Here is a 23,186-nt window from a genome sequence, read left to right on the forward strand (position 1 = left end):
TTCATTTTAAGCTAAGATAGAAATATAGAATCTTACATTATTACCGAGTATAATGCATATATATTCTGGCATATTGTTATGATATTGGTTGGCATATTATGCCGGTAAAAATAACACATGTTTTTGTTACAACTTTAGGTTCTATTCTAATATTCGCATAAACGAGATTATTATATATATTATATTTTCCTTAATTACATAGAAGATAATTATACTCCGTATAAGAAAATGATTAATTATGAGAGTGACCTAAATATATATTTGTAAAAATTTAGGCAATATTTTGTGATTTGGTGAATATATGGTAAATCCTGCGTATAATCAATCAAGGGATATTTAACAAAAAAAAATATATATATTAAGATTTTTTAATATTTTCCTATAAAAAAAGTTGGAGGAAAAAAACAGCACCAGAAAATAACACGTGTCATTTCTAGTGTCTATTTGAGTATTATATTATTGATTGATAGTTTAAAACAAAAAGGAAAAATATGCAAGCATTAGGGAACAAGACCTAAAAGTGAATAACTAAAATCCCAATAAGTGAATAATTGTCACTCATCAATTGTCATTACAAATGTGGCATTTAAGAAAGAATATTGACAGGAGTATTAGTAATTTTCTTTACATTTGTAAGAAAGTTGTAATAATAATAATAATAATAATAATAATAATAATAATAATAATAATAATAATAATAATAATAATAATAATAATAATAATAATAATAATAATAATAATAATAATAATAATAATAATAAAGTATATGATACAACTTGTATCCGAAACATATTTTGACAATGTGAGTTAATAGAAAGTTGCATTTATCTGACATTTCCCAAGAACTCCACTTCAAAAAATAGGGTGGAATTTGGAGGTATAATACAATTACCTACACCATCATGAGAAGCTTATTGTAAATAATACTTAAAAATTATTCAGGATTATAAAAACTAAGGTTTATAAAAAGTACTGTTACTTATTACCTCCCCTACAACCAGCTCCTCTCATGCCATATCCTAGCTCTGGAGGAATCATCAACATTCTTTTTCCCCCTAGTTTAGTACCACAATAATGATAATTAATTATAATTTATACTATTATATGATCGAAGATGATTATAACAACTATATGTATGTATAAGAGAAATCAAAGTATATATGTGGTACCAGCAAGCATAGGAGGGACACCTTCACTTCCTAATATTCCTGCATCCCATCCTTTGATTACCTTTAAGAATAGTAAAAAAAAGATATTATAATATTTTCAGTCACAAAATTTTCAATATCCTATACCATACAAGTGAAATGGGAAATTACCATTTCTACTAGACATAAAAAAAAAAAAAATAAATATATAAAAAAAAAAAATTAAAAGAAGAAGTCACATTAAAGCAGCGGACAAAAGTTAATTCGACCCAAAAAAGAAATTAATTAGCAAAGATTTGAACCCAATCCATACCACATGAATGGGTTATCTAGTGACCCAAACTCGAATCGATCAAACTTAGCTTATTATTAATTTAACCAACAATTGATTTGATATGATACTCTATGATTTGATGCTAAATAAATATTAGGCCGGATATTAACCAACAATCTACTTAACCTAATTGAAAATGGTTAGAACCCGAACTAACTCCAAACCCGATTGGTATCCAAAATTGTTTAGATGAACATGACACATGTCCATTTAGCCTTTTATCTCATATAATACCCGATTGTTCCTATAATAAGTCATTTTCACCCTCATAACCTATTCATAAGGATCATAAGTCATTTTCTCCCTCATAACCTATTCATAACGATCATAAGTCATTTTCACCCTCATAACCTATTCATAAGGAAATAAATACTAATATAATCCCCTAATTAAGATAACATTTAGACAATTTAGGACCCGTTTGATATCACCGTGGTTTTCATTTTTGGTTTATGAATTTTGAAAGTCAAATATAAAGTACTTCATAAAAATTAATAATTTTTTTATTTTTAAAAAGAAAATGTTATACATAGACCTTAAGGCTATATGTTTAGGGGTTTTTTGGGATTCCACGAGTTACAGGTTTTGATTATAGCTGGACGGCTGCAGACACGTGCAAAACAACGAATATTCCGTTTGATGAAATATTTGCTTCAACAATTAAGTTAGTGAGCGGAAAACAAAAATAATTAGAGAGAGAAAGCAGAGAGAAGTTATAGAAACTCTTATGAAATAAATAAGATGTCTTAATCCACCCCTCCCATCATAAATGATTGGGGTAATTATAGGGGTTGGAATTTGTGTCATCTAGGGTTTGGTGACCTAGAATGGTGGGCGCTGATTGGCGGCGTAACCAATGTACGACACGTGTCCTAGACAATGCCATTTTCATGAACATATATCGGGAATTAGGCCTCTTAATGTAAGGAGACTTTCTTTCATTCAGGTGCCCATATGTTTGCCACGTGTCATCTTCCTATTAGGACATTTGTCGCCCTTTTTTGGGCCACGTGTAAATGTAGAATAGGACCACGTGTTGGGTATTTTTACCCCAAACATTTGCCCCATAGAGGGGGTGGCTCGTACCATTTGGGTCACCTCCTCTAATTTTCACTCATTTGCATATGTTCGAGTATTCGACTTTTGAGCAATTCCTTTAGAATGGGTGGAATGTACCATCCGTCTGAATTCTGGGAGAATCTTCTTTAGGCTAATTACCTTAGGCCATCCGCCTAATTTCACATGGGACTAAAGCCTTGATATCAGACAGACGAGTGGTGCCGCCTGCTAGCGGGTGAGGCACATGTCCTCTATATTTTCCAAACTAACAGTTCACATTCAGTGACGTGGCTGTTCATTTTGATGTGCCTTTTGGGTAACCGTATACCTTCCCCGTCTTTATTGACAGAACGGTTTGATTAACTTTGTAAGCTTCTAGGTTAGCTTTTTCGAAAAAAAAGACATTTAGTCTCCTATACGTAAAAAGGTAATTTACAATTTTACCCCCCATAAATTTGCCTATTAATAAGGCCTGTTTGACTTCATGGAAACACTTCGCATTTTTGTGGTTTCTAGAGAGAGGTCAGAGCTTTTAGGGAGAGAAAGTGACTTTCTTCCTAGATCTACAAGAGCTTCGCTGAGCATTTGAGTTTTCCGTTAGAATTTCTTGAGTTTGCCGTTTAGTTTGTTAGGATCTTCAAAGTTTCCTAAGTTTTCTACTCGTATAGAGGTAACCATCTGCTTTTTCTTTTATTTTTTCTTATTCATAAACTTGTTTTATTTTTAAACAAAACCTAACACAACACTCAAATTCGTCTGTCTCTCCTCATGAGATTGGCCATCCGCCTAGGACTGAGAAGTTTAGGGTGGACGGAGCCAACTCCTCTTCTCTTTCAAGTGGGTCCCTTTATAGTACATACCAACTAAACCCCGCCTATTTTTCTATGTCCCTACAGTTGAACACGGCGCGTACGGTAGGAACGTATGATTGAAATGCAGCGAGAAACCCAAACGGCAACAGGGTCAATCCTTCGTACCCTTAAATCTGAATGACACGAAAGTGGAGACCACGGATGTAACGTTCAGTGGTAATGCCTGCACGGTTGTGGAGATCACTGCCTCCTTGTCCAGGTAAAATTTTCAACAAAATACACCTTCTTGGTCTTCTTCCAGACGGATCAGGGAAGGGGAAACTGAGGCATCTGGCCGAAATCCGGTAGAACACCTTTCACAATACACCAGCTTGGTCTTGATGCCGTCCGAGTTACTATCTTCTGAGAGGCCTCCTTCCATAATTCAGACGGACGCTAGGTTCGGCCAGGGAGGTCGTCCGGCCGAAATCCCCAACAACATGCAACCCAAAACACCAGCTAGGCCAGGCCGTCTGGGCTCGAGCAGTCCGACTTGCCCCCTCACATAGCTCCTTCAGGAAGTTAGGTGGACGCTGATGAGAAAAAAAAAAAGACAAATGCAAGAGACCCTTGGTGCCAGAGGGCAGCATTCTAGTCGAGGTCGGCAAAGGTTCCAAGGGAAGGAGCTCGACCGAGGCCGCAGCTTAGGACACGGTGCTGTCATTAGAGTCTGGTTCGGTTCGGGACCTTGAACCTCAGGCTGCTGAACATGAAGGTGAGAATCTGAACTCTTATCAAGCGGCTTTAGTGCCCAATGCCATAAATTACAAAGACCCATACGCCTGTATTGTCGGCGATGTGGCCTTGAGTTTTCTGAACCATAAAGTCAAGGAGTTTAAGGAATTCTTCAAACATGAGAGTGGCTACTACATCTAGGCTCTGAGACGTTCCTACTCAGTGACCACGCTAAGAAGGCGAGTCCAAAAGATGAAAATGTTTCAGCATTTATCACGCTGCCTTGGAGGTGGGACTTCACTTCCCTTTACATCCATTCGTTCAGGACCTGTTGGACGAATACAATATTACCATTTTTCAGCAGCTGCGAATCAACTGGGTAAATATATTTAGCTTGCTGGTGACGTGCGTTAAACAAGGCATGACCCCCGACATCCCAATTTTCTACAAGATGCATTCTTTGGTGCGGCTGGATGTAGAGACGGGCGGGTGGCTTATTTTGAACATTTAAGAGGAATAATTGGTAGTCTTGCACAAACCATCCAAGTCGCGTGACTAGAAGCACCGATTCTACCGCATTAAGACAAAAAACGTGCAGTTCAACTTGCGGATGAATCGCTTCAATTCCGAGCCTATCTAGCTCGGCCATGGGAGTCATAAGCCCACCAAGCCGCCCATCCACCCAATCAATGACAACTTGATTATTTTAAGGTAAAAAATGTGATCAAGGATGGGAAGTTCATGTTTGTTCCGTCCCATTAGATTCCACTAACCGATTAGCTTAGGGATTTACTGTTCATGTCGACCTTCGCCCTATACCCGAATTACCCTCAAGGTGAAACCTTGTGTCTTGCACGTTCAAATGTTCTTTGTAGCTTGAAAATATTCTAACACTTGATTTTTATGTCTTCTTATCGGACGAGGCTTTCTTGAAGTTTGACGCCGAACAAAAGGGAGAAACCAATATGTCCGACTACAGCCTGGAGCGTTACAAGTTTCGTCAATAATAGTACGAACAGGATAAAGATGTATTGATTACTCTTTTTTTTTTTTGCCGAGTTTGTATGTTAGAAAAGATATCCTTCTAATTTTTACTCGGACAACACATCTTCTATTTATATTTCCAAGCTGATATGTTGGGAAGGGTATCGTTTCCTCTTTTGTTTGGACACAATTTCTCAATTAGCTTTATTTGTTCTTTCAGGCGTCCACTCCTAGACCGAAGAGGAAGCAACAGACCTTTGCTTCCAAGGACGGCCAGGCGTCCAAGACTCGGAAAACTATAGCCTCAAAGGCCAAGTCTTCCCCTCAAGTGGCAAAAACCACACCACAGACTGCCTCAAAGTAGTCTACAAGAGAACCATCCCACCTGAAACCTAGTGGGGGCTCCAAGTTTATGGATCTTCAAACTAAAGCGGTCCATGCTGAAACCGATCGAATGGGCAAAGGGAGAGAGTCGTCCCCTCACAAAACGATTGGCCATGACGCCTCGACTCTGCATGCTGAGGACACTACTTTGTTTGAGCAGGCTTCTCGGGCGGTCGATGAGTAGCAGGGTCAACCCAAGATATTAGAGAACAGCAGCAACCTACATATCCGGTTGCACTTTGACCACCATCCCCTCCATCCTTTTCGGCAGGTATGAATAGCACTTGTTTACTTGGTATTTCCACTTTTACCTCAATATTCTAACCTTTTAGTAATTGATGCAGGCATTGCCGAAGAGATGAACATGCAGCTACCCGGCCAGTTACTTACTAGAGAAGACCGGAAGGCCATTAGGGATGCCATGCTTAGGGTTGTCCCTAAGTAGCAGCGGGACTAATTTCACGGGATAGATGAGGGTCTCCTCAATCCTATGATTAACTGCAGCGCCGAGGTAACCATACTCTATCTAAGCGTTGGTGCTTAGCTTATTTTAGGCTTTACTTCTGCTAACTGATTTATGTCCGAATGCAGCTTTTTCTTTGACTAAGTGCCTTTTTGGATTAGCACTCTAAGAAGCAAGAGAAAATCAAGGCGGCCTGGGAAGAGATAAATAAAATCTACGATGCAAATATCGGGACGCTAGCCATGCAAGAGATCCGACACAAGGCCGCCCTTAATGCGCTATTTGAGAAATCGGCCAGGCAGAGTGGCTTGCTCGGGAGGCTCTTTAAAAAGAGAGAGATGAGGTGGTCGCTAACGCTTCTTAGTGGAAGGAGGGCTTTGAGCCCTCTCAGAAGTTAAAGATTGAGGTGGACTCGATCGCCAAGCCCTTTAGGCGGCTTTAAATGAAGTGGACTCCTTCAAACTTGAGGTTGAGCGTCTAAACGAGTCCGTTGCGGACTTGTGTGAACATCTCAAAGCGCCCTAGCCGATCGACCCTCAATAGGCGGTCCGACTACAGCATGCGGCCGAGGAGAAGCTGAATAACCGCTTTGAGGAGGCATTTGCCATGATGTTTGATAGGGGCGAGGTACCATACTACCATAAGTTCTTTTTCCATAGATTAAACCACGTCTCTCTCAAGGAGGATGCCGAGGCTGTCGGGCTGCCTACTCCCGAGTTCGTCAAAATCCCCTCTTCTCCTCAAAGTGATGATGAGGATGATGACAATGACAAGGAAAAAGACAAGGAGAAGAAGTCGGTCGGGAAGAGAAGCCGACCAAGACGGATGAGGCTGCCATTACTGATGGTGATAAGCCTCCGACTGCGTAAAGAGCTTGGCGTTTCTAGCTGCTGTTATTTTATATTTGTGCTCTTTATTTTTGCTTTGAACAATCTCATTTATGCCGCCAAGTTTGAGCGGTTTTGTAATGTAACAATTTAAATTTTCCCGCCTGTTTGAGCGGCTTTAATTTATGCAAGCTTTATGTTTCCTCTTCATTCGTACTTATTGCAATTTTTTATGCCTTTATATTGTGTTTTTGTGTATGAATGAACATATACTGAGGGTATGCCCCTTTATTCGGTATTTTTTACAGTGCATATTCAAAGAGGTTTATTTAACCTAGTAGATTTTATAGCATGAAGGGTATGACTGATGAGTGACATTTATGTCACTCTTAGGGTAGTCCTTTCTAGTAGTTTTAATATTAATTTAGTCCATTTTAGTACGTTTTTGGTATGATTCGCCTAGAGTTTTATGCCGTTAATTCGGAGACAGAAGGAATAAGGGCAAAACGGGAGAGTATTTCGAGAAGCGACTGCGCCATCATTTAATGCGCGGTTGCGCCTGTCTGCTTCGAATTCAAATCCCGAATTCAGTTCAAACAACAAAAGGGAAAAAAGACGGCTAACATTGAAGAACATTCTATCATTAGGCTAATTTAGCATAGGAACCTTGTATGAGAGCTTTTGAGGAATTTTTCTAGGTATTATTTTAGCCACTTTGGTATTGAAAAATCTTGATAGTTTTTAGTGTATTTTCATTGCCCATCAACACTAGTTTTACTCTTAGTTTTTGAAGAAGTATTTGCAATATTGGTGTATGGTCAAGCTTGGAGCTTGGATGATGTATGGTTCTTTACTTGGATTTCAATGAAGACTTTGGTATATTTCTCTATATTCTCTTGTTATTATGATTGAAGTTTCTACCTTTGTTAGTTTGGTTGATAAAAACCTTGTCTTTCTTACTATTTCATTGGTTATAATGCTTCTTAGCATGATTGTAGTAGTTGTAGTTATGAATAGTGAGTAGTTTCTAGTCGCTAGGGTTTGGCGAAGGTATTCTTTGAGTTTGATGTATGTTAGGCTAGGTTAATTTGGAATATTTGTGATTAAATCTTCCTTGTGCTTATAGTTATTGGCCACTCCATGTTTATGGCCATATGCATGTTGCGGTTGAGTGACTTGAACTAAATCATGACGATAGTGTGATTTAGGAATAGTCATTAGGTGATTAATTATTGCATGACTTTAGATTGTATGCCTTACGATGATAGTGTAAGTGTATGCTAGCTAGGAAAGCTCTTAATCCCGATAGGTGATTAGAGGGTATTCTTGATATTGCCTTGTACAAGTTTCTTGGTTTGCATGTAAACCTATTTCCCGATGCCTAGCATTGTTGAGTTCATAGCATGTTTGATCCTTCCCTCTAGTGCTTGTTTTAATTGTTATTTTATTTCCTTTAGTCATTACTTTACCAACCATATTTCTTGACCGAACTAGATTAACATTAGGAGATAAATAGTGGTGCTTAATTGTTTCCCTTTGTTCGACCCTTGACTTGCCTCTATACTTGTTTAGTTGCATGTTTAGGACTACAAATATCATTCAATAAGGTATCTTAGTAACGACCTAAAATACTGCATGTTAATGACGGTTAATAAGTTAATCAAATCATTATAATGATTGCCCTTGCACTAGACAAATGTCGAATGAATTTTCATATGCGGCTGTTTGATTGGCTTTTTGTTTAATCTGTGTCAAGTCGTCCTTTGATACTATCTTTTAGATATACTGGTGAAATTTCAAATTCAATATGATATCAATTTGATAATTTTTAAGTATTTATATGGCTTAATAGCTTAGGTATGCCCTTGTTCTTATGCTTAAAATGCCTTAGACATCTTAGGGCTACCTCATTTCTTATCCATCCGACCAAGTTCATGGTCGGATGGATTGCATAGCAACCTGACCATTATGGCCGAGTTGTTTTGCTGAGAGAGACCTTTGATAGATCTTTCACTCATCTTTTCACATTAGCCTTATTCGAGGGCCAAACTTCTAAGTTGGGAGAGAACTTGCCGGGTTTTTCTCCTAACCGTTCAACATTGCCCCTTTTAGGGGCCGAGCTGCCATGTTTCTAGCAACCTTTGATTCTGTTTTTAGGTGGCATTTCTGCTCAATATTAGTTAGACGTACGCTACATTTATGCAATAATTTAATTAACAATGTTTTACTTTTACATTAATTCGGTCAAAATTTTACTGTTTGGTTGTACGACTTTAATTACATAGCTCGGTCGCTAGACCTAGTTCTATATACAATTTTTTGGCTAAGTACAAATAAATTTATACATAATATATTTTTTTTTATTTTCCGTATTCCAAGTACGAGGAATACAACGTCCATCTAAGGCTTCGAGACGGTATGTACCATCTAGCACTTCTTCTCAGAACCGGTAGGGCCCTTTCTAATTAGGGGTTAGCTTGCCATCTTCTTTTACTCGGCCTACCGCTTCCATTTTTCTCAAAACCAGAGCACCCATCTTAAGCGGCCGCTTTGATACTTTTCGATTATATGCCCTTGTCAATCTTAGATGATATATTTCGTGTCTAAGCGTCGCGTTGCCCCTAGCTTTCGGAAGGAAGTCTAAGGTAGTCTTCATGGCCTCCCAATTGGCCAACTCACCATATAACATCACCCATAGAGTAGGCTCGTACAATTTAATTGGGAGCACGGCCTCGACACCATAGACTAAAAAGAATGGGGTCTGTCTTATTACATTTTTTGTTGTTGTTCGCATGGACCATAGAACATTGACCAACTCATCAGCCCATACGCCGCCTTCTTTCTCATGCTTTTGCTTGATGCCATTGGAAATCAACTTGTTATAAGCCTCAATTTGGTCGTTAGCTTTTGGCCGTCCGATCGAAGCAAAGAAGTGTGCTATGCCCTGATCGCTAAGTCAATCTCTTAGATGATCGGTCTAGAGTTGTGGCCCATTATCTAACACCATTGGTTGCTGAACACCACAACATGTGATTATGTTCTTCCACTTGATCCCTCGGACAGCCTCGACCTCCACCCAATTCGTGAAATAGTCAACTGCTACTAGCACATACCGCCGCTGCCCCGATGCATGAGTATACGACCCTAAGATGTTCATGCCCCATTTTGTAAAGGAAGTGGACTACTTATGGCCGACAAGCTATTCGCAAGACGGTGGATGAAGGTTGTGAATCTCTGCCATTTATCACATTTTTTCACCATTACTCTAGCGTCCGAGTTCATGCTCGGCAAGTAATACCCCAGATGGGTCACCTTTTCAGCTAAAGCTCGTTTGCCTGTATGTGATCAACAATGCCCCTAATGGAGGTCGTTCAGAACTTTCATGCCCCCGCTCAGGTGTAACACACTTCAAATATGGTTTAACAAATGATTTCTGGAGAAAGTTCTCTCCTTTCATCTAAACCCATGCCGCCTTTTTCTTCATCACACGACTCTCCTTTGGGTCATCCGGAAGAATTCCATCTTTAAGATAGGAGATAATTCTGTCCGTCCATGTGGAATTTTTGTCAATGGTTTACACGAGATAATTTCGGCCTTAACTTCCCAGAACACATATCTCGGAGTATCGCATGATGCCGAGGAGGCTAGCTTAGCTTGGACATGGCGTCCGCTAACTTGTTCTTAGACCGAGAAACTTGTTGTAGCGTGAAATGCTCTAGCCCCTTGGCCTCTTCCTTCATCGTTTAAAGATATTTCATCATTGTCAGCTCCCTAGCCTCGTAGTCACCATTCACTTGGCTGACTATCGAGAATCCGAACAAGCAACAATTTTTGTTGCCCTAACCGCCTTGCACATTCTAAGGCCGACCAGAAGGGCTTCAGACTCGACCTCATTGTTGGATGCTTGGAACTGAAATCTTAAAGCGTATTCAATTTTATCTCCTTTAGAAGATAAACAACTTATGCCAGACCCACAACCGATTGTTGTTGCGCTTCCATCAACAAATACCTTCCATATCTAATCCCCTACCGGCAGTAGGTCTGGCCTTATCATCTCAGCCAAAAAATCTGCAAAGGCTTGACCCTTGATTGATTTTTAGGTTCGAATGTAATATCAAATCCTCTCAACTCTAAGGCCCATTTAAGCATTCGGCCACTGGCCTCCAATGTTGTGAACGACTCCTTTAACTATTAGTCTGTATAAAGCATAATTGAATGAGCAAGAAATTATAACCTTAACTTTTTTGATGCCATGAACAATGCTAAGCCGAACTTTTCAATAGGTGGATACCTAAGTTCGGTGTTGTGCAACACATGGCTGATGAAATACACGGGGATCTGATGGTCGTCACTTTCAGCAAGTAGGAACGCACTTAAGGAGTAGTGATCTGAAATGGCAAGATACATATATAGCTTCTCAACTTTGAGTGGACTAACAAGCCGAGGGAGGGTATGCAAGTGATTCTTTAACAGAATAAAGGCTTCCTCAGCCTCTTTTGTCCACTTCAACATAGCATTTTTCTTGATGGTTTGAAAAAAGTAGCGATACTTATCCCCTAGTCTTAACAAAAATCGTTCGAGGGCGGCCAAGTAGCCGATCAGCCTCTGAACTCTTTTAATGGTTCTCGGCAATTTCATTACTAAGACCGCTTGGATCTTCTTAGGGTTGGCCTCAATGCCGCGCTGATCAATTTAAAATCCGAGAAATTTGCCGGACTCAACCCCAAATACACACTTCTTTGGATTTAGCATTATCTTATGCCACCTGAGTTCGATATATGTTTCTCAGAGGTCGCTCAGATGATTGGCCGGCTTCTTTGATTTAACAATCATATCATCAATGTAAGCTTCCATTTCCCGGCCGATCTGATCTCTAAAGATCGTATTCACAAGTCTCTAAAATGTGGCTTGGGTTCAAGCCGAGCGGCATTACTTTGTAACAATACAACCCATGCCTTGTTACAAATGCTATTTTCTCTTGATCTTCTTCTCACAAAGGGATTTGATGGAATTCAAAATAGGAATCCATGAAACTCATCAAGGTATGTCTGGCTGTTGAATAAACCAATCGGTTAATTTTAGGCAAAGGAAAGCTATCCTTGGGACATGCCTTGTTGATGTAGTTATAGTTGACGCACATCCGATAAGTTCCATTCGGCTTCTTGACTAAAACTATGTTGGCCACCTAATCAGGATAATGACATTGCCGAATGAAACACACGTTCATCGACATTTTCACCTCGGTTGTTGTTTAGGGTAAAAATACCCTGTCTAAGTGGACCAATAGCATGCTGACATGTGTCAGCCTTAGAGAGGTTCTGGAGGACCCAATCCTCTGACGACACGTGGCACTCCAACTCATGAAGGGGAGCTGATCCCCGAACATTATAAATAGAGGAAAAACCTCATTTATTACATTTCGCACTTTTATACATCCGAACACGTTCTAACTTGATCGTCGGAGGCAAAACTCCACCTAACCGGAGTTTTCGTGGTTTTGTAGGTACAGACGGTCAACGCGCATTCTTGGAATTGTAACTCTCCCTAGGGACTCCAAAAACCCCAAAACATTTGGCGCCGTCTGTGGGGAGAGTACTTCTGAGATGACATCAGAGTCTGTACCGCCTGCTAAAGGCAAATGGCCGACGGCCGAAACTGAGGTCCACACGGACCAAGACAGTGGTGACGACCTTGAGGTCGACACCTATGTGGCCCTAGACGGGTCATTCAGAACAAAACGCACTCGTTCCAAGGATATAAGGGAACGGGGCAAAGACAAAGCTGGTCCTAGGAACCCAACCGTCAAGCCGGCTGGGCTACCCCAGGCAACGGAGGGTGATGCTCCCGTTACTAGAGACGAACTCATGAAATTCATGACGAGTTTCAAAGGGGAGATCAAGGACCTGATAAACAACTTGCACCAATAAGGGTTAGTTGGCCAAGAAACCTTCTCCTTCAGGGAAGAAGCACGTTATGGATCGTCTGCCTACTCCTCACCCCAAACCAAAGGGGGCAAATCGGCCCATGATCGACCTTTCAAAGCTCCGTTCCCTGAATTAGGGAAAAGGAAGGCCATCCAGCAAGTTCAGCTGGATGGATAAAAAAGGACTTACTCAGATGCTTGGATGTTAATCCAGTAGAAGAGAAGTCGGCAATTGTCTGAGTCGGCCTCAACGTCGACTTACCCAGATAGTTTCCAGAATACTTCAATGAAGTATACGGAAACAAACCGAGAGAGTCAGTCACGCGGCATATCCGCATGTAATAGCCCTCAGATTATCCAGCCGGCTCTGTACGTGCCCCAACAGCCATACATGCCGTATGGATCACCATACATGCAGCCGGCCCTCTTTGGGGTCAGGCGGCACAAAATGTACATCCCATTGACTAGTAACTCCGGCTGCTAAACCTTGGGGAATAGCCGTTGGCGTTCTCCAGGGAGATAACCGAGGCAGATCCGTCGGTCAAGGTTAAGAACGCGTTGGTTGGTACCTATGACGGTACCACCAACCCGGAAGACCACCTAATGGCTTATACCAACCTCATGTACTTACAGGGGGTTGGATGACGCCTCCTAGTGCTGATGCTTCCCGGCGACATTGAAGGGTATAGCCGAACGATGGTTTGGCAATCTGGCAGCTGTTGCATCAATAACTTTAAGACGCTTGCCAAAAAGACAAGTCTTGACTTGGGAGCTATTCAGTAGGGAGATAGAGAAGGGCTAAGGTCCTATGTTAGGCAGTTCAATCTGATGAGAATTCAGACTCAAGGGTTGTTTGACAAAGTTGCCTACACAGACTTCTTCAAGGGTCTGAAAGACAAGTTGACTTTCAAATTCAATTTAGTCAGAAAAAGGGTGGCTACCCTCCAAGAAGCTCTAATGGAAACCGAAGCCTATATACAGGCGACAGAGCTTTGTGCCATTAAGCAGACGTCGGACCCTAAAAATTCAAACAAAAAAGAGAGTCGGTTAGCTCAGCCGGCAAAAAAAGAAGAAAACAAGAAAAGAAAAGATGTCTGGGTGGCGGATCATTCTAGTCAGTCGTCCTAGAAGAAAAATAAAGAGTTGAAGTCGTACGTCCCCAAGTACGAATTCAACAAGGACTGTTCTTCCATCCTCATGGAGATTACACGCCGGTTGACCATTGAGAAACTGACGACAATGAAAAGTCCCATCAAAAGCCAGGACAAGAGCAAGTACTGTCATTTCCATGAGGCTATAGGCAATGGCTGCTATAGCCTCAGGCGGTTACTAGACCGTCTGGCTGGTGAAGGGGCTTTGAGGTCCTATATGCTGAAGTCCAAGGATAACCCCAGAACAAATAGTGGACAGCTGTCCAAGAAGCCTGACAACCTTGCTATAAGCTCTGACACTGATGAAGAGCAAATCTTTACTATATTAGGCGATTTCACGGGAGGGGGTCCTACCATCCGGGACACCAAGGACAACACCAAAAAGCTGGAGGTCAACTCAGTGGATGAGGGTCAGACGTCGAAAGCCACCTTCCCTAAGGTCATCATCTTTGAGAAGGACCGGGGCAAGGTCAGGTGGCCTCATGATGACCCCATAGTCATCGAATGTAAGGTTGCAAATCAACGAGTGGGCCGGATCCTCATTGATACTGGGAGCTCGTCTGACCTTATCAGCTATCGGTGCTTGGCGATGCTCATGTACAAGTCTAGCAGCATGCACAAAGTCTCTCACCCCTTAGTTGGTTTTAGGGGAGGGGTAGTGCGTCCGGTGGGAAGGATTGACCTACCTATCCGGCAAGGAGAAAAGGGGGAGGGACGACACATGGTCGTCAAGTTCTTGGTGGTCGAGGAATTGGGTTGTCCAACCCTTAACGAGTCCAAGGCAGTCATTATCCCATCACTCATGTTGATCAAATTTGAGAGGGATGATGGGTCAGTGGGTTCCCTGAATGGGGATCAAAAGACGAAAAGGGAGTGTTATCTCTCAAACGTCAAGCCTACTGTGGCTGCAGCCGGCCAAGGCAAGGATCCTATTGACCTTGATGACTTCAAGGAAGCCACACTTGCTCCCAAAGCAGTCGGCGAAAAGAGAAAGGCGAACCACCTAGTGGCCGTAAAAAAAGAGAAGCAATATCAATCACTGTTTGGGGAACGGTCAGATGATCTCCGTCCCCCACCGGCTGGTGAAAATATTGACATTGTTCTAGATGACAATCGTCCGGAACGAACCGTAAATGGAACGGTTGCTTTTGCCAAGTTGGGCGCAGATTTGCGCCAACTATTGAAAGAATTCAAATACATTTTTGCCTTTGAAGTGGAAGAGATGTCAAGCGTCAACTCGGATCTTGCTGCCCACAAACTCGCCGTGGATCCAAAAAAGAAGCCGGTTCATTCGACAATGCTACTACCTGGATTGGGTAGCAAACGCTGTCCTTGTTAAAAAGCCGAATGGTACCTGGCGGATGTGTGTTGATTACAGAAATCAAAACAAGGCGTGTCCGAAGGATAGCTATCCACTTCTAAAGATCGACAGTCTGGTCGACTCTACAGCCGGTCATGCCTTGATGAGCTATATGGACGCCTATTTAGGCTTCCATCAGAGACCCTTGTGGAAAAAAGATCAAGAGAAGACGACATTTGTCACTGATCAAGGGTTATTCCGTTATACAGTGATGCCGTTTGGGCTGAAAAATGCGTCTGCTACCTTCCAACGAATGATTAATACAGTCTTCATTAATCAACTTGGGAGGAATGTGGAGGCTTACATTGATGACATGATAGTAAAATCTAAGCTATAGAAAGATCACCTTGCTGACCTCCGAGAAACATTCACCACCCTCAGGCGGCACAAGGTCATGCTTAATCCCAAGAAGTGTGTTTTTGGTGTTGAGTTTGGGAAGTTCCTCAGATTTTTTATTGATCAAAGGGGATAAAGGCCAACACGGAAAAGGTACAGGCAATAATTGACATGAAGTCACACCGCACTGTCAAGGATGTTCAAAAATTTACCGGTTGTCTGGCGGCATTGGGGAGATTCCTCAGCCGGTCAGGTGACAAGTGCCTTTACTTCTTCCAGGCTATCAAAAAGAAAACTAGATTTGAATGGGGGGAAAATACTGAGGCGGCATTCCAGAAATTGAAAGAGCACCTTGATAAGTGTCATTTATGACACATATTAGGGCATTTTTCTCCCTTAGTTTTAGGTTTATTTCGGTGTTTCTTTGTTATTTATATTCCTTTTAGTCTTGTTTTAGTTATATTTTTCTTAGTTTATGGTTTTCGGCCATAGTTGTGAATAATATGCTTTTTGCTCGGTTTCCAGCTTGATTTGCATGTTTTTCTATGTGTTCTTTCGCTCTTTTCTCTCTTGGTCTATTTGTGTACGTGCTTGACTCTTTCTTCGATGCTTATAACCTAAGAAAAGGCAAGAAAGTTCAATAGAAGAAGCTTGAAGCTAAGAAAGAAGCTAAGAAGCTTGAGACAAGAAAATTTAAAGCTCGTAGAAGGCCTTAAACCGAGTCTTATTCACTCACTACTACATATTTAATCTAATACAACGGTACAAAATTAGCTAATACAACGGCTAATTTCATACCGTTGTATTAGATATATCTAATACAACGGTTTATACTAAAATAGGTCTAATACAACGGTTTATACTAACCGTTGTATTAGATAAACTCATCCGTTGTATTAGCTCAGCTAATACAACGGATTGAGGAGTCTAATACAACGAATTGAAGAAACCGTTGTATTAGACTCTCTTGGGATTTTTTCTTGGGCCTTTATATACCCTCTTATTAACTCATTTTCATTATTTCACTCTCATTTTCATTATTTCACGCACTCTCTCTAAACCTCTCTGACTCCCCTCATTCTCTCTCTCTAGAACCCTCTAGCGCATCTCTCGCCTCTCATTCTCTATCTCCCCTCAACTCTTTCATCTACCCCCTCTGTCTCTTCTCATCAACTCTCACATTCTTTTTCGTTTTTGATCGTTTTCAGATCTTGGTTTTTTTGGGTTTTTATTTGGATTATTTCTGGGTTTTTCTGGGTTTTTTTTTTCTTTTTCTGCGTTTTTATATATTTTTTTCTTGGTTTTTTTTTCGTTTTTCATAGTTTTTAGATTTTCATTGTTCTGGGTTTTTTTTTTCGTTTTCTTGATTCTTCACTCGTTTTATTCATTTTTTTGTTGGTTTTTTCGAATAGTTGTTTTTTTTCGTTTTTCTAGGTTTTTATATTTTTTTCCTGGGTTTTTATTTGGGTTTTTTCTGGGTTTTTCTGGGTTTTTTTAACTTTTTTTTTGTTGGTTTTTTCGAATTGTTGTTTTTTTTTTTCGTTTTTCTCGGTTTTTATATTTTTTTCTGGGTTTTTATTTGGGTTTTTTTTGGGTTTTTTTTTAATCTTTTGTTGGGTTTTTATATTTTTTATTTGGGTTTTTTTTGGATATTTTTTGATTTTTTTTCCTGGGATTTTTTAGGTTTTTTTTTGGGTTTTTTGTTGATTTTTTTTCGTTTTTTGTGTTTTCAGATCTTCGTTTTAGATCTATGTTTTTGTTTTGTTGTTTCGTTTTCAGATCTATGTTTTCTAGATCTTTGTTTCGTTTTTTCCTTTTTTTTGTTTTTCGTTTTTGAGTTCCGTTCTTCTAATCACAACTTCTTCATATTGGTGGATGCTTCATTCTCCATTTCAGATCTCTCTAGAAGTGTTGGATGAAAAGCTTTGCGAGATGAAAAGTTACAAGCTAAGACTTGGACAATTTGGACTTTGACAAAATAATAATAATAATAATAATAGTAATAACAGTAATAATAATAATAATAATAATAATAATAATAATAATAATAATAAAATCATAATAATAATAATAATAATAATAATAATAATAATAATAAAAAGAAAAAGAAAGACCTAATACAACGGATTGGAGAGCAATCCGTTGTATTAAGTTCAGTTATTCTAAAAAAATAAAAAAGGAACCTAATCCAACGGATTGAGCAATCCGTTGGATTAGGTAGATACCTAATCCAACGGATTGCTTAATCCGTTGGATTAGGTCCATTTTGCCGTTTTATTAGACCTAATCCAACCCTAGCAAATGTAACGGTTGCTAGCCGTTGTATTAGGTCTAATACAACAGTTTTTAACACCTAATACAACGAAAAAATCCGTTGTATTAGGTCTAAAATGTAGTGGTGAATCTTTCAGCCATAACTTTTGATCTATGCATCAGATTGAGGCGATTTAAATTCCTTTGGAAACAAGAATTGATGAACTTTCCAACGATAGGTCGCACACCTCAAGGGGCTTCCTTGAACAAAAGTTATGGCCGTTTGAATCTGCAAGACGCTGCCGGCCACTGTGGGCGCGGCCCATGGTGCCGCGAGCGCGGCTATTTTTGCCGCGGGCGCGACCATCTGTTCTTCCCAGGCGTTGCAACTTTTTGGAGATGCCTCGGAGAAGCCTTGCCGTGGGCGCTGGTTTCTGGGTTTTGTTCGAGCTTATTTTCCGGATTTCTTTCTTTCTCTTCTTGTAACATAAATAGAGGACTTTTTAGACTTCCTAAACGGGGAGTTTTACATTTCCTCTCTCCTCTAATTAGGATTAGGGTTAGATTAGGATTTTCTCTCTCTAGTTTAGGAGTAGTTTTACAGAGAGAAAGCTTGGATTTCAATGGAGATTTGAGAGCTTGAAAAAGCAATTTTGTGGATTCTTTTCTCATCTATTTAATGAGATTTTCTAACTTTCTCTCACCTTTATTGCTTTGTTTAATTCTTGTTTTTGCTTATTTCATTGTTGATTAGAGTAGTTAATGAATTTACTTATTTGATTCTTAGTTTAATTCTAGTTTTACCTTATTTTCCATGTTTTCCTTCATCATGTTTGCTTAGATTTTATTGTAGGGAAATGGATTAAGATTATGTTGATGAATTGAGTGATTGCTTGTAATTAGTATGCAATTAATTCTTAATTATTGTGTTTGGATGATGCTTACATTGACTAGAATCTTTTTAGCTAATTGTGTTTTTTTAGTAAAACCCGACCTGGCCCGAATTTTGATCACCTCTAGATTAGTCCCTTTTCTAACCGTTGTCACAACCAAAAAAAAAAAAAAAAAAAGGTATAGGTAGAGTTAATTAAAACTTACTTCCCCAATACCTACACGAAATGTCAATGGTTTTCCTCTGTTGTAGCTGCTATCAAAGACCTTACCATTTTCCAATTTACCTACGTAATGGGCCTGTAATATTAATCAAAGCAAGAATAATCAATTAATAATTTTGTATTACAATTAGGTATGACTCCTTGTTATGTTACAAATATGTGTAAGAACGAATTTTAATGTCTAACAAGTAATTGAAATTGTTTATCATTTTTTTGAGTGTGGCCCACTCGGTTCACCAAAGCTTAGTTCCAACTATACCAGGATCCGACTCGGGTTGCACAACTTGGCTTATGGTGGCTGAGTCTTCCAATAAAAGTTTTCTACATTCGGTGAGGTTTGAACTCAAGACCTTTCTTAAGCGATATCTAGCTGTTTATCACTTTAGTCAACTCTTATAGGATTTTAAAATTGTTTATCATAAATAACAGGTTTATGATAATACGTTGTATAAATGACAGGTTTATGATAATATGGAGTATATATATGAATCATATTCATCACAATTAGCACATCACATTTTATTCAAATATAAAACATTATTGTAATTTAGTTGCATACGTAATTATGGAGTAACAATTTAATCAGTATCATTTTTTTTTTCATTAGGTAACACAAAGGGCTTATTGGGTCGGAATCTTTCACAAGTGAACTCGGGTTGAATTAACAAGCTAAGCCATTTAGTACAATGGTGATGAAAGGTTAGGAAGTCCACACGCCAAAAAGTCTAAGATTTATGTATGATATCGAAAATTTTCGATTACAGGGGTTACAGCTGTACTACTTCAAATTGCTAAGTGATTCGGAAATTTTACCCTACTTTGTCTAGTGTCTACATACAAGTATGATACAACTGTCAGTGGTACAATCAACTATTGCAACTAGGCACATAGCTGCTATTTATTTGGGATACATATAGGAGGGCTAATTCGTAAATTTACATGATTTTCGTAATTTTTTATCGTTACAGAGATATATTTAATGTACTATTATAAATGTAATTTATACTATCGGAGAATAAGTTGTTTTAGTAGTACTAATTATAACCATGATAGGTAACATCGATACAATATTTGATGACAATTTATATACAGTGATACAATATTTGGTCAACTAGAATTTAGATCTCTTAAGATATAATTGTAAGTGCCGAATGCTATTATTATTTAATGAAATCACGCCTCCTTATTACATTCAAAGAAAGAAAAACAAATTTCACAGTGCTTTCATCTTATTCATGCTATTTACTTACCATGTAGCAGTTATGCGCTAATACTTAACCCACCCAATACAGACATATTCTAGTATAGAGAGCCAATGAAGTCTAGATCTAAAGAATGATTTGATATTTCAACATTTCACATATCTAAAAACGAGAAAATCTTTTCTAATATATAATGAAATTCCGGAAACATTTCTATGTACTTTGATTTTATTTTTACTGATTTTATTATATACCTTTGTGCTACTTATTATTTCTATTCCTATCAAACTGACACAAATATCTATCCGCCATTTTGATATACCACCAAAATAATTATTATTTCTATTATATACCATCGAAATGACACAAAGGTAACCATTTTTTTTTACCATTTGTGCTTTGTGTTTTTATCATTTCTATTATGGTTATTTCACCAAATGCCACTAAATTTTTTAAAAATCCACAGAATGTCATCAAGTTTTCAGAAATTCACCAAATGCCATCGAGATTTAGTACAATATCACCAAATGTCATTTCTTTTAGTTGACCGTCAGTGTCCATTAGTTGACCCCACATTTGCTACGTGTCACCTTCTTATTGGTCCGTATTTTAAAAATAATAAAATTAAAAATAAACCAAAAAAAAATAATAAAAAAAAAAAAACAGAAAACCTTTGAAACCCCAGCCACCACCCCCTCCCTGTCGAACCCCAAAACCTTTGCCGCCGGTGACCTGCACCCTCACCGGTAGGCGCGTCGGCGCCCGCCGACCTGCCTCCCTTTCCCCTCCCCTTCCTAAACGCACAAAAACTCCATTAAAGCTCCGTTGAAGCTCACGCATGAAAGATTGAGGAACATGTAAGTTACTCATTTACACCAAATTTCATTAAACTTGTACCAAAATATTCATAGTTCACTATACAATCGATTGGAGCAAACAAAAACCCCTAATTCAATATTTTTAGGGTTTTTCACAAAAATTTGACCATTAGAGGAGAGCAAAAGGAATACCTTGAAGAAAAACATCATGGAAGGAAGGAGGAAAAGGCAGAGGAGTAGAGCAATGGTGGTGGTTTTGCTGGCAGGAAGTCAAGAGGAACGAAGGGGGTGGGGTTTCAGGGTGGTGGAGGAAGGAGGGGTGGGATTTCGAATTTTGTGTTTAAAGCTCCGGTGGGTCGCGATGGGGGAAGAGGAGGGGAAAGGGAGGGGGGCCGAAGGCTACCGGCGCTCCTGCCAGTGCAGGTCCTGGCGGCTGGGGTTCGGGGACTGGCAGCATGGCTGAAGGCTACCGGCGCTCTTGCCAGTGCAGGTCCTGGCGGCTGGGGTTCGGGGACTGGCAGCATGGCTGGTGGCTGCTGGGATGGTGGCTGGGGTTTGGAGTTTTCTGTGTTTTTTTAAATTTTTTTTAAATTATTAATTTTTTTAATTATTTTTGGTTTTTTTAATTATTTTTAAAAAACGGACCAATCGGAAGGTGACACGTGACAAGTGGTGGGGTCAACTAACAGACACTGACGGTCAACTAAAGGAAATGACATTTGGTGATATTGTACTAAACCTCAGTGACATTTAGTGAATTTGTGAAAACTTGATGGCATTTGGTTAATGTTTTAAAACTGAGTGACATTTGGTGAAATAATCGTTTCTATTACATTAATTTGATTTTATTAATTTAAACTTAAATTGTTTTAATTAGAAAAGGTATTGCCCCTCCGTTGAATTATATAAGTAAACAAGTAAGAAAATGAAATTGATTATTTCCTCATCACTACTTTTGTTCTTTTCTCCAAGATAATGCAACCAAATAAAGATAAATGTACAACTACTTTCAATTTACTATTACCAATGAAAATATAGTGACAGTGGTAAGAAAATGTGGAAAAAACATAATATACCTTGATAAGTTGGCCTTGAGCAGCTTGAGAACCAGTGCCAACAATTTGGTCACAGTAAGCAAGACCGGAAGGAGATGTAGTCAATTCACAAGAAGCTTCTGCAAATTGGGACGGCAGTAGAATACTAGCTAACGTCCCAATAGCAATCACTTGTCTTCTTTGTAGCGAATTCGATTTGTCGATTTCAGTCTGCAACAAAGCAGATTGAGGATGTGCAGCATTTACTCTGGTTGCTGGTTCATAATGTTTGTTTATGCTCGTATGATTTTTATGTAGCTGATAACAAGTGTTGGTGTTGTGTGTTTTTGTGGTGGCGAAAGCAGGGGAAAGTAATGCCATTGAGTTCATTTTTGTCAAACAAAAACCCGTCTAACAACAAACTAGACTGGAGAATGGAGATCTAAAGAGATGAAATTGTAATCTAAAAGTTACAATTGGCAAAATTATTTCTATTTTGGTAGTATTTAAAAAGGCTACGTGGCTCGTTATAGACGACTCACGACTCAATGATAATCTATGGAGTAATATGAATTAGGTATTTTGAATAGTCCTAAGCCTAAGCCATCATAATAATAGTAAGTCGATTGAAGAGTTGGTTTTTTTTTCGAAATTCTACATTATAACCCTCTTGTTTTGCGCTTCAATGTTGTGACCCATTTTTTTTAAAGTTACACATTGTAACCCTCATGTGAAATTGGTAATCATACGACCTTGCTGTAATACCGGCATTAACAAATTTCGTTATGTTGTTATAATCGCCGTTATTGGAGCTCACTCTCCACTAATTAATATTTTTGTTAACGATTTACGTGATGGAAAATATTTCATTAAAGGTTTTGGGGGCCGTTGCGGTTCTTATGAGACCAAATTGAGCTCGGATTATGCAAAAATAACATAAATAATGTCTCGTTTGCATATTAAAAGAATGTTCGATTTGCGTGCTATATTTATTTAGCCGCGAAAATTGCTCAAGTAAGGTTTAAGGTCATTTAGTTCTTTAGAATCAAATTAAGCTCAAAATCGACAAAAAATAATGTAATTGTCTCGTTTTATGTGTCAATTGCGTTATCTCTTAACAAACCAAATGAGACATTAGACATTACGTATGTTTTTTTTTTGCTAACTTCGAACTTTATTTGGAACTAATAAACAAACCTCGATACCTTACCTAAACAATTTCCACTCCTAAAAAATAAGGAAACACAAATCGAGACATCTGTTAACATG

At 39.1% G+C, this 23,186-nt stretch overlaps 1 protein-coding gene across 1 annotated transcript; it reads right to left on the reverse strand.

Moving 5' to 3' along the window:
• Positions 1-767: 767 nt before the first annotated feature.
• LOC110734730 (peptidyl-prolyl cis-trans isomerase FKBP13, chloroplastic-like) lies at positions 768-22,489 on the reverse strand. The gene is made up of 5 exons (XM_021914869.1): positions 21,960-22,489; positions 18,847-18,939; positions 1,170-1,230; positions 987-1,055; positions 768-892 (listed from the first exon to the last, which is right to left on the reverse strand). The coding sequence occupies exons 1-5, from the start codon at positions 22,305-22,307 to the stop codon at positions 825-827; spliced, it is 639 nt and encodes a 212-aa protein (XP_021770561.1). The 5' UTR covers positions 22,308-22,489; the 3' UTR covers positions 768-824.
• Positions 22,490-23,186: the final 697 nt, after the last annotated feature.

Source organism: Chenopodium quinoa, unplaced genomic scaffold, assembly GCF_001683475.1.
Source record: "Chenopodium quinoa cultivar QQ74 unplaced genomic scaffold, ASM168347v1, whole genome shotgun sequence".
In the NCBI taxonomy this organism is placed as follows: Eukaryota; Viridiplantae; Streptophyta; class Magnoliopsida; order Caryophyllales; family Amaranthaceae; genus Chenopodium; species Chenopodium quinoa.